Source organism: Coturnix japonica, chromosome 1, assembly GCF_054131305.1.
Source record: "Coturnix japonica strain WE chromosome 1, WE-NBRP24, whole genome shotgun sequence".
In the NCBI taxonomy this organism is placed as follows: Eukaryota; Metazoa; Chordata; class Aves; order Galliformes; family Phasianidae; genus Coturnix; species Coturnix japonica.
This window is the reverse complement of record NC_140663.1, coordinates 122,717,220-122,730,249: the sequence shown is the minus strand read 5'-3', so window position 1 is coordinate 122,730,249 and position 13,030 is coordinate 122,717,220. Positions and strand designations below refer to the sequence as shown.

General features: G+C 44.1%; 2 protein-coding genes across 8 annotated transcripts in view; one reads left to right on the top strand and one right to left on the bottom strand.

The window, feature by feature from the left end:
- Positions 1–13,030, top strand: part of LOC146762673 (mesoderm induction early response protein 3-like) — a 219,881-nt gene that overhangs the window by 18,339 nt on the left and 188,512 nt on the right. For 4 of the 7 annotated variants that reach the window (XM_085533740.1, XM_085533733.1, XM_085533726.1 and 1 more), the window contains 3 exons: positions 447–567; positions 2,251–2,336; positions 2,593–2,665. In XM_085533740.1, coding sequence (XP_085389866.1) covers positions 447–567; positions 2,251–2,336; positions 2,593–2,665 — 280 coding nt within the window. The remainder of the gene's footprint in view (positions 1–446; positions 568–2,250; positions 2,337–2,592; positions 2,666–13,030) is intronic. The other 3 variants (XM_085533757.1, XM_085533749.1, XM_085533751.1) reach the window with 1 other exon arrangement.
- Positions 4,442–11,534, bottom strand: LOC146762680 (uncharacterized). Its single transcript, XM_085510537.1, has 2 exons — positions 10,182–11,534; positions 4,442–4,591 (listed from the first exon to the last, which is right to left on the bottom strand). Exons 1-2 carry the CDS (start codon positions 11,409–11,411, stop codon positions 4,442–4,444), a joined length of 1,380 nt encoding a protein of 459 aa, XP_085366663.1. The 5' UTR covers positions 11,412–11,534.

The window sequence follows — 13,030 nt, the reverse complement described above, 5'->3', positions numbered from 1 at the left end:
TTTCTGTAACTGTCCTCTCAGCAAATGCTTGCAGAAGTGCCTGATCTGTTTTCTTTTTCCAAAGTGTATGGGTAACAGCATCTTAAATCTTCAGTGTATTTGTGATATAAAGAATGACAAAATTCTAAAGTTTGAGGCACTTTCCATTGATATTTTTCATTGGAAGTGGTTGGAAGCACATCTGAGATTGATAGTTGCAGAGGTTACTTTTTGTGCCTTTATTTTAATAGAAGACAAAGGGGAAACAAACCCATGTTCAACTCTGAAATGAAGTTATGTTTCTTCTTAGATTTAGGAGGAACAAACTAGCTTTTTAATTAAGGGAATACAATCTGCTAAAAGTATGTACTGTGAAATAATTTACTGAATCTAAATGCTCACCAGTCCATACTTAATAGACAATCTGAGATGATTATTTACTTAATTATTTTATTTTAATGATACAGGAGGAAATAGCTAAAGACCTCTTATCGGGTGATGATGAAGAAACACAGTCCTCTGCTGATGACTTGACACCATCAGTTACTTCACATGAGGCTACAGACTTCTTTCCTCGGCCATTAAGATGTAGGAAATCTAATTTTATAACAGCACTCAAAACAGTCTTGTCATTACATACAACTTTCTAGCTTAAAATATCAAGAGTTGCAGAGTACTGCTGACTTACTGATGGTTGAGAAACAATACTTTGGAGGATGTTGTATGTGAATGTTGTCTTTGGCTGTTATTAATAATTACCTGAAAGACCTACATTTGGTATTGTGCTTGAAGCCAAAATACAATTAACTTCTCTGCAAATACAGTGACTTTTCATAGTTAATAGTTAATGTGGTATTGAGGAACACTCTTTATGATTTTCAGTATTTGTGAGTATGAATGGAAGTGAATTACATGAATATATAGCTCATTCTTTTAAGTTAGTGTTTCTTTACTAAAATTTTGCTGCTATTTTTAAGCCAGTGACTTCAGTTCAGCTGGAGAATGCGAGTTTGGCTGTGATTTCTTTGTGATTATTTCCTTTCACATATTCATCACTTTTCTATAGGACTTTGTAGGGTGAGCCAGTGTTTTTATATGGGATGGGACCTTTGAACCCATGACCACCAAAATTTCACTTCCCATGGAGCTATGATGGGAAAGATTTGAGAACCAGTGGTTCAGTTACCCAATGTGGACCAGATATTCCTCATTGCCTACTGCAACTCATTTGTTCAGTGGTGTACTGGAGTTAAGACAACGTGAACATTTTATCATGGTTTTAATTTGGCAAGTATCTTGAGCTATTTTTTGGGGGGGGATTTCATCCTGCTAAAGAAGGATGATAAAGATGATGTGCTGCCTCAGTCACCTGCAGGTGTAGTACTTAGCATGTTGCTGATTCTTTAATGTAAGACATTCTTATTTAAGGAGAGATATAAAAAACCTTAAAAACTATAATGCTCTTGAAATTAAGCAAACCCTAACTTTGTTGGCACTTAAACGTTGCTTGTAAACTGTTAAGGAATATGACACTGAAAGTGTGTAAGCTTTAATCTTATTGTAATGATAGATTACATTCTACCAGGAATTATACATCTGTATTAATTTCAGAACCCAGTACCACAGTGTTCCAGTTTCTAAAATATGAGTAGTTCTGTGAAGTACTATATTTGAAATACTCGGAGTGCTTTGCTGTCTTTCTTCTCAAGGAGGGGAGAAAAAAAAAAGTAAAAAAGAATAAGCAATAAGATGCCTTTTGCTTATTCTGTTTTGGAAATCTCTGCTATATCTTCACTCCATGTTGAGGCAGCCTTACTTAAAAGAATGTTTTGAATACCCATTAAAACTACAAATTACTGGCTTTGGTAGATATTAGACTTGCCTTCAACATACATTTTGATTAACTGGGACTAAGTTGTAGCCCTGAAGGTTTGTTTTCTCATACCTTTTCTGTAACATGTAAGCCTTCACTGAAAGGGAGAGGGGAAAAAACAAAAGAGAAGAAAAATTATTTTATTCCTTTTTGACTGTTAGAATTATGTTGTCTCAGTTGCAGTCATGATAAATGTTTCAGTTCTGTAGTATGCAAGTACCAGTGCTTTCTGACTTGATGCTGTAGTTTGATAGAAGCGTAGAGCAACAGACTTGTGATCAATGTGTACCTGAATAAAAAAGCAGCTGCTTCTTTCAAAAGTAAAAGAACAATTCACTGTAGTTATGTTTAAAGTGAAAATGCTTCCTAGCTAAAACCAAAAATTTTTGTGTCTGAAGCAAACACTACTTGTGATGGAGATAAAGAATCAGATGGTGAAGATGTGGAGGTAGACAGTGGTAATACATCTGAAGATTTGAGAAAGGTAATAATTATTTCATAAAACAAAAAAGCACCAACAGTTCAAATAATGTTTTTTGTTTTGTTTTGTTTTGTTTTATAGGAAAGTTTTAAAGATCTACAGAATGTGTCTAAAACTGTACCTTAATTCTGGAATTTTCTGCTGAATGCCAAGTTAATTATGTGGTTTTTTTTTTGTTTTTTTGTTTTTTATAATGCGTCCATGTGAAAAATATTAAGTAAATATTTATCTCCATGTTTTTGTTTTTTTTCATCTTCAGGAAATAATGGTTGGTTCAAAGTATCAGGCTGAAATTCCACCTTACCTTGGCAGGTGTACTGATGATGAAAAGGGTAAGTTCTGCTGACTTTCACTTTTTATCTTAACAGTAGCAGTTGATGGAAAAATATTATATAATTTTTAAACTCAAATCTATGGCTTAGTTAAAATTTGAGATGTTAAAAACACAAGAAAATGGAAGATTTGAAATGTGATTATAGAACTTTGAGAAGGCATAATGAAAATGATATAGGAGGGTGGACTGCAATGTTAATTTCAGAGTATCTAGTAATCTTAAGAGGCAATAAATGGTGGGTCAAGAAAGTAAGAGTTTTCTTGGACTATCATAATAGGGCCATGACTATGCAACTTAGCTTAAATTGAAGATTGAGAAGATATTCAGATTTGTGAGTTTTGATTGCAAATACAGGTTAAAAACTGAAAAGGGACTAGAAAAGAAAAAATGTCAGGAGTTTTATTTCGCATGCTGAAAAGACTTCACTATGATTAAAGTGTGGTACATAAAGCTGTGGTATTAAAATAAACATGTATGGACAATTAAAAGGATGGAAGGGGAGAAAGGAGGGAAAGAGAGTGAGCTGGGAGGAGAGAGGGGGAGGAGAGAGAGCCAAAAGGGAGGAAGGAAGGAAGAGAGAGAATGCTGGGAAGGAAATAAAAAGGAAGGAAGGGAGGGAGAGCAAGAGAGGGCCGAGAAAGAGAGAGAGAGAGAGGAGGGAGAGAAAGCCAGGAAGGAGGCTGGGAGGGAGAGTGTGATAAAGCTGGGAACAGAGCCAGGAGGGTGGGAGGAAGAAAAAAGGGCATGACAGGGAGCTGGGAGGGAGGAGGATGAAGCGAGAAATGAGCGAGACAGTGATCCAGGAGGGAGGGAGAGGAAAGGAGAAAGGGGTATGACAGAGAGCTGGGAGGGAGGGAGAGGTAGGGAGAAAGGGGCGTGACAGAGGACCAGGAGAAAGGGAGAGATAGTGAGAAAGCGAGAATGAGGCACATCAGAGAGCAGGGAGGGAGAGGTTGGGAGAAATGGGCATTACAGATTGCTGGGAGGGAAGGAGAGGTGGGGAGAAAGGGAGAAATGGGCACAACAGAGAGCTAGGAGGGAGGGGGAGGAAGGGAGATGGGGAGAAAGAGCTTTACAGGGAGCTGGAATGGACTGGGAGGAAGGTAGAAAGAGTGCAACAGGGAGTAGGGAAGGAGAGGGATAAAAACAGAAGGGGCATTACAGGGAGCTGTGGGGAGGAGGAGTTAGGGAGTAAGGAGTGAGATAGTGAGCTGGGAGAGAGGGGGAGCAAGGGAGAAAGGGATGTGACAGGGAGCCAGGAGGGAGGGAGATGAAGGGAGAAAGGGGTGCAGCAGGGTACAGGGAAGGAGTGAAAGAAAGGAAAAAGGGTTGTGAAAGGGAGGAGCTATGAGGGAGGAGAGAGGAAGGGACCAAGGGGCACAACAGGGAGACAAGAGGGCATGAGAGGAAGGGAGAAATGAGTGTGACAGTGAGCTGGGAGGGAGGGAGAGGCAGGGAGAAAAGTGTTCAACAGGAAGCAGGGAAGGAGGGAGAAATAGGGAGAAAGGGACTCGGGAGTGAGCCAGGAGGGAGGGAGAGGTAGGGAGAAAGTGAGTAAGAGTGCGACAGGGAGGGAGATGAAGGGAGAAAGGGGTGCAGCAGGGTACAGGGAAGGAGTGAAAGAAAGGAAAAATGGTTGTGAAAGGGAGGAGCTATGAGGGAGGAGAGAGGAAGGGACCAAGGGGCACAACAGGGAGACAAGAGGGCATGAGAGGAAGGGAGAAATGAGTGTGACAGTGAGCTGGGAGGGAGGGAGAGGCAGGGAGAAAAGTGTTCAACAGGAAGCAGGGAAGGAGGGAGAAATAGGGAGAAAGGGACTCGGGAGTGAGCCAGGAGGGAGGGAGAGGTAGGGAGAAAGTGAGTAAGAGTGCGACAGAGAGCCAAATGGGAGGGAGAGGTAGGGAGAAATGGGTACAACAGAGAGCTGGGGGAGGGGGAGGAAGGGAGAAAGGGATGTGACAGGGGTCCGGAATGGATGGAAATGAAGGGAGAAAGGTGCATGACAGGGAGCAGGGAAGGATGGAGAGGTAGGGAGAAAGGAGCATGACAGAGAGTCGGGAGGGAGGGAGAGGTAAGGATGAAGGGGGAAAGGGGTGTAACAGTCTGAGAAGTAACAAACTAATTTACTAATAATTTACCTGGGTGAGAGGGAGAAGTAGGAAGAAAGGGGTGCAACCAAGAGCTGGGATGGAGGGAGAAGTAGGGAGGAAGGGGAATGACAGAGAGCTGGGAGGGAGGGAGATGTAGGGAGACGGCGAGAAAGGTGTGCAACATGTAGCTAGGAAGGAGGGAGAAATAGGGAGAATGATTGAAAGGGTGTTAACAGTGAGCCAGGAGGGAAGGAGTTGTAGAGAGAAAGGAGCACTGTGGAGAGCCGGGAGGGAGGGAGTGATAGGGAGAAAGGCACACGACTTGCAGAATCAAACTCTATAAACACAAAGTACTTATACAGCAGGTGTTTTATTCAGTGCTGTGCACACGCCGGGTGCAGGGGGGCACTCCCTTCCTAACCTGCACATCAAAAGCAGGTAAACACCTTTAGTTATAGAATGTATACATTCATATTAATAGTATTTCTTAGACAAGGAGTGATTATTACAATTACTTCTGGGAATTCATTACAAAATTCCATGCTCATTCTATGCCCTGAACTCCACCCCTAATTAATGCTTTTGCACATGTGTGTTGCCTCCTGATAGTAACCCCAGTGGTTATGGGGATGAAGGCTGTATGTTATCCTTGCAGTGTGCTTCTTATCCCAGCATAGTTGAGGAAGTATTCCAGCTTCATCTTGTTCAGTTTCTAGGATAGTTTCTAAGATGTGGCTCCTTGGACCAATCAGCAGGCTCCTCAGATTACGATTGATGTACCCTATATTTTTCCCATTGTTTGTGCTCAACTACTTTTACAATTTTAACAATATAACAAATTAGCCCTTTGTTCAGGGTAGAGATGGGCCTAAAAACAAAGCAGAGGCATCAATCTGAGAAGTAACAAACTAATTTACTAATAAGATATCCGAGTGCAAGATAACACACTATAATGGAATCTAATACAATATCATTGTAACATTGGATGTTAGGGGGAAGTTCTTTACTAGGAGAGTGGTGAGGTCCTGGAACAGGCTGCCTAGGGAGGTTGTGGATGCCCCGTCCTTGGAGGTGTTCAAGGCCAGGTTGGATGGGGCCCTGGGCAAAAACTGATCTAGTAAATGTGGAAGTTTGGTGGCCCTGCCAGGCAGGGGGGATGGAGCTTCATGATCCTTGAGGTCCCTTCCAACCCAGGTCATTCTGTGATCTGTGTGATTAGAACTGGTGATAATAAATCAAATAAAATGAGAGAGTGTCTGAGAACCGAAAGCCTTACTCTAAGTAAGCTGGAGTGATATGGCACTGGCAAGCAGAGACAAGCCAAACAGTTGAAATGGTAAAAAATGGTGTCTCCTTATCTATGAACAGTTTTTATCTTTTCCCTCTGAGCAAAACCAGAACAGTGAACAGTCCTCTGGGAGATACAGTTCTTCTCTTCTGGGACAGGTACCTGGAAGTGGAGTATTAACTCTTTAACTCCCAGTACACTACATGATGTTATTATGTCGAATACCAATAAATAAAAACCATAAAAACATGACACTCCACCCCTTATTCCACGTCACTACATCATGCTTAATATGTATATAAAAAAAGAACAGTAATCAATAAGCATTAAACATACACACGCACAAAAACACATATATAGACATATGTATATACAAGGAATTACTGACTGCACTCCCCTAACATACAAGTCCCTTGCGATCCACACATAGATACATAAAATTATTGACTGCACTCCCCCAGCATCAAATTCCATTGTGGTACACACTGAACATCCCCATCTTTATGCATCACCCACCAAGTGCACCCAGGTCCCTGGGCAAAGACAGTACCAGGGAGAGGTTTACCCTTTCCAGAGGCTGAAAAGATCCAAACTGCTTTTCCCAACATTTTCTTCACATGTACTACAAGGATCTTATCTCCCTCTACACTATGTAGGTGGCTGGTCTGGGTAGGACCATCACGATTGACAGATCCTCTAGTATTGACCAACCAAGTGGCTTCTGCCAGATGCTTTTCCCAGTGCTTAAATGTTCCACCACCCATTGATTTAAACATAATTTTCAACAGCCCATTGTATCGTTCAATTTTACCAGAAGCTGGTGCATGGTAGGGAATATGATAAATCCACTCAATGCCATGATCTTTGGCACAAGTATTTATAAGGGAATTTTTGAAATGTGTCCCATTATCAGATTCAATTCTTTCTGGGGTGCCATGTTGCCACAGGACTTGTTTCTCAAGACCTAATATGGTGTTTCTGGCAGTTGCATGGGGTACTGTATATGTTTCAAGCCACCCAGTGGTTGCCTCTACCATGGTAAGCACATAACACTTACCACTGTGAGATCGTGGCAAGGTAATATAATCAACCTGCCACGCCTCCCCATATTTATACTTTTGCCATCGCCCTTCCTCCCAGAGAGTTTTCATCCTTCTGGCTTGTTTAATTATGGCACATGTTTCACAATCATGAATAATTTGCACAATAGCGTCCATGGTTAAGTCCACCCCTCGGTCTCTGGCCCACTTATATGTTGCGTCTCTTCCTTGATGGCCTGAGGTCTCATGAGCCCATCGAGCTAGAAATAATTCGCCCTTATTCTGCCAATCCAAGTCGATTTGAGCCACCTCAATTATAGCAGCTTTATCTACCTGATGGTTGTTTTGTTGTTCTTCAGTAGCCCGACTTTTGGGCACATGTGCATCCACGTGACGCACCTTTACAACCATATTCTTTGTTCGGGCAGCAATGTCCTTCCATAGTTCAGCGGCCCAAACAGATTTTCCCCTCCGTTGCCAGTTATTTTGTTCCCACCGCTGTAACCACCCCCATAAGGCATTTGCCACCATCCATGAGTCAGTATAAAGATACAGCATTGGCCACCTCTCCCGTTCAGCAACATCTAAGGCCAGCTGGACAGCTTTTACCTCTGCAAACTGACTTGATTCTCCCTTACCTTCAGTGGCCTCTGCAACCTGTCGTGTGGGGCTCCACACAGCAGCTTTCCATTTGCGATGCTTCCCTACAATGCGACATGATCCGTCAGTGAATAGGGCATATTTCTTTTCATTTTCTGGTAATTCGTTGTATGGTGGGACCTCTTTAGCACGTGATACCTCTTCTGCTGGTGATGTTCCAAACTTTTTATCTTCAGGCCAGTCCATGATTACCTCTAGGATTCCTGGACGATTGAGGTTTCCCATTCGCGCTCGCTGTGTAATCAGCGTAATCCACTTGCTCCAGGTGACATCGGTAGCATGATGGGTGGAGGGAATCTGTCCTTTGAACATCCAGTTCAGCACTGGCAGTCGAGGTGCCAAAAGGAGCTGTGTTTCAGTCCCGACTACTTCGGAAGCAGCCCGAACCCCCTCATACGCAGCTAAGATCTCCTTCTCAGTTGGAGTGTAGCACTCTTCAGACCCCTTATATGATCGACTCCAGAATCCCAGGGGTCGGCCTCGGGTCTCTCCTGAGGCTCTTTGCCACAAACTCCAAGTGGGGCCTTTCTCTCCAGCAGCAGTGCAGAGGATGTTCTTTACATCCTGTCCAGTCCGTACTGGCCCCAGGGCTACAGCATGGGCTATCTCTTGTTTAATCTGTTCAAAAGCCTGCTGCTGCTCAGGGCCCCATGCAAAATCATTCTTCTTCTGTGTCACCTGATAAAGGGGGATTACAGTGAGGCTAGAGTTTGGAATGTGCATCTTCCAAAAGCCCACTACACCCAGGAAAGATTGTGTCTCTTTCTTGCTTCTTGGTGGAGACATGGCAGTGGTTTTGTCGATCACATCTGCTGGGATGTGACGATGTCCATCCTGCCACTTTATACCTAAGAACTGAATTTCCTGGGCAGGTCCTTTTACTTTGCTTCGCTTAATAGCAAAGCCAGCTTGTAGAAGAATCTGGATGATCTGCTCTCCTTTTGTGAAAACTTCTTCTGCTGTATCGCCCCACACAACAATGTCATCAATGTACTGCAGGTGTTCAGGAGCACCACCCTGTTCCAGTACAGTTTGGACCAACCCATGGCAAATGGTTGGGCTGTGTTTCCACCCCTGGGGCAAACGGTTCCAAGTATACTGAATGCCCCTCCAGGTGAAGGCAAACTGTGGCTTACATTCTGCAGCCAAAGGAATAGAGAAGAAGGCATTGGCAATGTCAGTGGTGGCATACCATTTGGCTGCTTTTGACTCCAGCTCGTACTAGAGTTCCAACATGTCTGGCACAGCAGTGCTCAATGGGGGTGTGACCTCATTCAGGCCACGGTAGTCTACTGTCAGCCTCCATTCTCCACTGGCTTTACGCACTGGCCATATGGGACTGTTAAAAGGTGAGTGAGTTTTACTGATCACTCCCTGATTCTCCAACTGGCGAATCAAATCATGAATGGGGAGCAAGGAATCCCTGTTGGTGCGATACTGCCGTCTGTGCACTGTCTTTGTAGCAATCGGTACCTGCTGCTCTTTTACTCGTAGCAGCCCCACAACAGACGGGTCCTCTGACAGGCCAGGCAAAACAGACAGCTGCTTAATGTTGTCCATGTCTACAGCAGCTATTCCAAAGGCCCATCGATACCCCTTAGGATCCTTGAAATGCCCCCTTCTGAGGTAATCAATACCCAGTATACATGGAGCCCCTGGGCCAGTCACAATAGGATGTTTTTGCCAGTCTTTGCCAGTGAGGCTTATTTCAGCCTCCAGCACAGTCAATTCTTGAGAGCCCCCAGTCACTCCAGAAATATGGATTGATTCTGTCCCTTCATGACTGGAGGGCATTAGGGTGCACTGTGTTCTGGTATCCACCAGCGCCTTATATTCCTGTGGTTCTGATGTACCAGGCCATCGAATCCACACAGTCCAATAAACTCTATTATCCCTTTCCCTCCCCTGACTGAGGGCAGGGCCCCTCTATTGGTTACCTGTGATGACTGGAGCAACTCCACTGGTGGTTGGTATGTCTAGTAGTTCTTTCACCCGTGCTCGTAGTGCAGAAGTGGGCTGATCGTGCCACTTCCTCATGTCTTCTCCACGGTCACGTAGGTAGCGCCACATGGAAACACGCGGTGCAATCGTACTGTTGTTCTTTGCTCGAGCTGGGAAGCGTGTGCGTTTAACAGCTGAGACTTTTGATGATGCAGGTGGGGAGTAGGACTGGACTAATTTGATCAGATCCTTCATTAGACCTTGTGGCCCGTACAAGGATTGACCTTCATCAGTTGTTTCTGATACTATTACGGGATCATTACGATTAGTTGATGGAAACAATTTCTTGCACATTTCATCTACTCGGTTTTCTACCCGTGAGATGGCAGAAACTGCGGCATGCAGTTGGGGGAGCTGCTGATCGACGGTTTGAAGCATTATAATCAGCTCAACAACTCGGGGCCATCTGTCCCCGAATCCTTTAGATCCTCTTACCAATGACTGTGCAATTCTCTCTGGTGCTGTACTTGTGATTTTCTGCCACATGTCAGGATCGGCCCTCACTTTCTCAGGATCAAGTTCGCTTGGATCAGGGCTGTACAACATTTTCGCCATGGCCAATTCCCTCAGGCGCTGAATACCTTTTTGGACGGTATTCCAAATATCAAATTTAGGCTTCAAAGCATCCTTATAGGGGTACCTTTCTCTCACGGCTTCTAACAGCCGCAAGCAAAGAGTGGCAGCTCCATCCGAACATCTGCTAATCCCTCTGTCGATACCTGCATCTTGGGTAATGCTTCCTAGTTGGCGAGCTTCATTACCATCTAGAGACAAGCTGTTGGCCCCGTTGTCCCAGCATCGAAGCAACCAAGCAAGGATACCTTCATCTTGACGCCGTGTGAACTCCTTTCTTGAGCCTTGGATTTCAGTCAGCTTCAGAGGTCGACAATAGGTGATTTCCTCCTCATCATCAGTCTCTTCTTCATGCCTCTTGGTTTTTGCCTTTGCTTTTTTCGGTACTGCTCCATGCCCGGCACCTGGGTCTTCTGCAGCCCCCCCCTGTGCTTCTCCTTCTTTTCGTTCTAGACGCATGGACACCCGTTTCCATTTCTTGCCTTCCACAGGGGCAACTGATATTGCTACTGATGCCTCCTGTGACTGATCAGAATTAACTTGGGCTTGAATCTCAGATCGGAAACTCTCTCTCTCCAGAATAGTATGATACAAAGCACGGTATGCATAAGCCAAACCCCACATAAGGTTTACCTCCTTAGATCTCTGACCCAAATACTCACTTAATTTCTTAGGGTCCCTTAGGTGTTCAAGAGTGAAATCCCATGACACTGCGGGTCCCCATGCTTCTAAGACTTTTCCTAAACCTTTCCATATTCCCTGCCAGTCATCATTCTCTGTTTCTGGAGGAGACTTCCGCATAGAACGAAAGCATAGGAACATATATGCATTCATTGATAGTGATAACATGGATGCAAGTATGAACCCTATCTCAGTTATTGAAAGGCGTGTGGAAATCTGAGAGTACAACCTAAATAAAAAGGGTTTTTTTAGCCTGTACAATGAATTAAACATGGTGGTGTTTGTAAAATTGCCTGTTCCATCTGGGATGCAAGTATTTGTAAAATTGCTTGTTCCATCTGGGATGCAAGTGTTTGTAAAATTCACAATTCCATCTGGGGTGTAGATGCCAAAATTCTGACCATACCACATCTCCTAAAAGTACCAGGCAGGTGTCTCCATCAGTATCCACCTTATTAGGCTATATACCTGCACAATTCCACAACACCAAATTATGGTGTTAATAGTTGACCAATACTTTAAGAAGATCATAATTGCTTTCAATCCCTTAAACAGAGCAACTGGGATGAAGAGTGGATTCATAGCTGGCAGGCTCTGTAAAAGTCAGAGCTAGCTAGCTTTGCTCTAAGGGAGAAAGAAATCCCTTTGTTTTCTACACAAAAGTTAGATAGCAATGCTGAGAATGTGCAGCAGCCCTTAATGTTGACAATTTGTCTGGTATTTCAAGGTCACGTTCTCCGTGAGCAGCTACGGAAAGATAGCACTCCCAACACTCCCGTAACGAAGCTCTTTAAGAGCAAAGAGAGAGTCGTTCTAAAAGCTAAAAAGCTCTATGCCCGCATTCTCCACCAAAAAATCTGTCACGGGTTACTTAGATTTACCTATGCCCGTGACAGGGGAAGCCACCCCGTGGGCCCCCCCCCTGGGGCCCGGAAAGGAGGGGGAAAAGGGGATTGGAGAAAACAGCGACAATCTAAGGAGGAAAAACTTATTTTACTAAATATGATATCGAAATACAAGATAACACAATATAATATAATTGAGGCTAACAAATCGAACGAAACAGAGAGAGAGAGTCCCAGAAAACCGATTGGCCTACTGTGAACTTTAGGCGACACGGCTGGAACGCTTCCCACTCTCTGAGAAGTTCGAGAGAAGAAGGAGGGCACTCCAGCCTGGAAACGAGATTATATAGAGTCCTGGTCCCGTGACTTATTGTTACCCCTGTTGTTCTCTGGGATATGTAGTCTTCTTCTGTGGACTGCACATTCAATAGAAGTATCCATACTTGACATGATGTTATGATGTGGAATACTGATAGCAAAATTACAAAATTACAAAACCATGTCAGGGCGAGACAAAGAGCTGGGAGGAAGGGAGAGAGGGTGGAAGGGAGAAATGAGAGACGGAGATGGGATGGAGGGATGGAGTGAGGAAAAGAGCGAGACAGAGCTTGGAGGGAGGGAGGGAGAAAGGGCGAGACAGATAGCTAGGAGAGAGGGAGGCAGGGTGGAAGGGAGCGAGACAGAAAGCCAGGAGGGAGGAAGGGATGAAGAAATGAGTAAGACAGAAAAGTGGGAGGGAGGAAGGGAAGAAGGGAGAAAGAGCATGACAGAGAGCAGAGAGGGAGGGAGGGAGGGAGAATATGTGAGAAAGAGCTAGGAAGAGAACAGAGGAAGTGTCACGAAGTTATCTAGATCAATCTATGCCTGTGACAAGAAGGGAGGGAGAAATAACCAGGAGGGAGGGGAAGAGAGAGAGGGACAAGAAGGAGAATGAGAAAGAAATGAAGCCAGGAGGGAGAGTGTTAATGAGACAGAGATTTAGGAAAGATAATGACAATGGTTTATGGGCTGGTTTGGCCTGGTTCTGTGACTAGCAGGGTGAGGGGACCCACAGACCCATGCCCCGGGAAAGGGAAAAAGGGAAAAAAAAGGGAAAAGGGTAGAGAGATGGATCTAAAAACAAAATCTGAGGAGAAACAAACTAATTTACTAAATAAGATATAAGAATGCAAGATAACACTATAA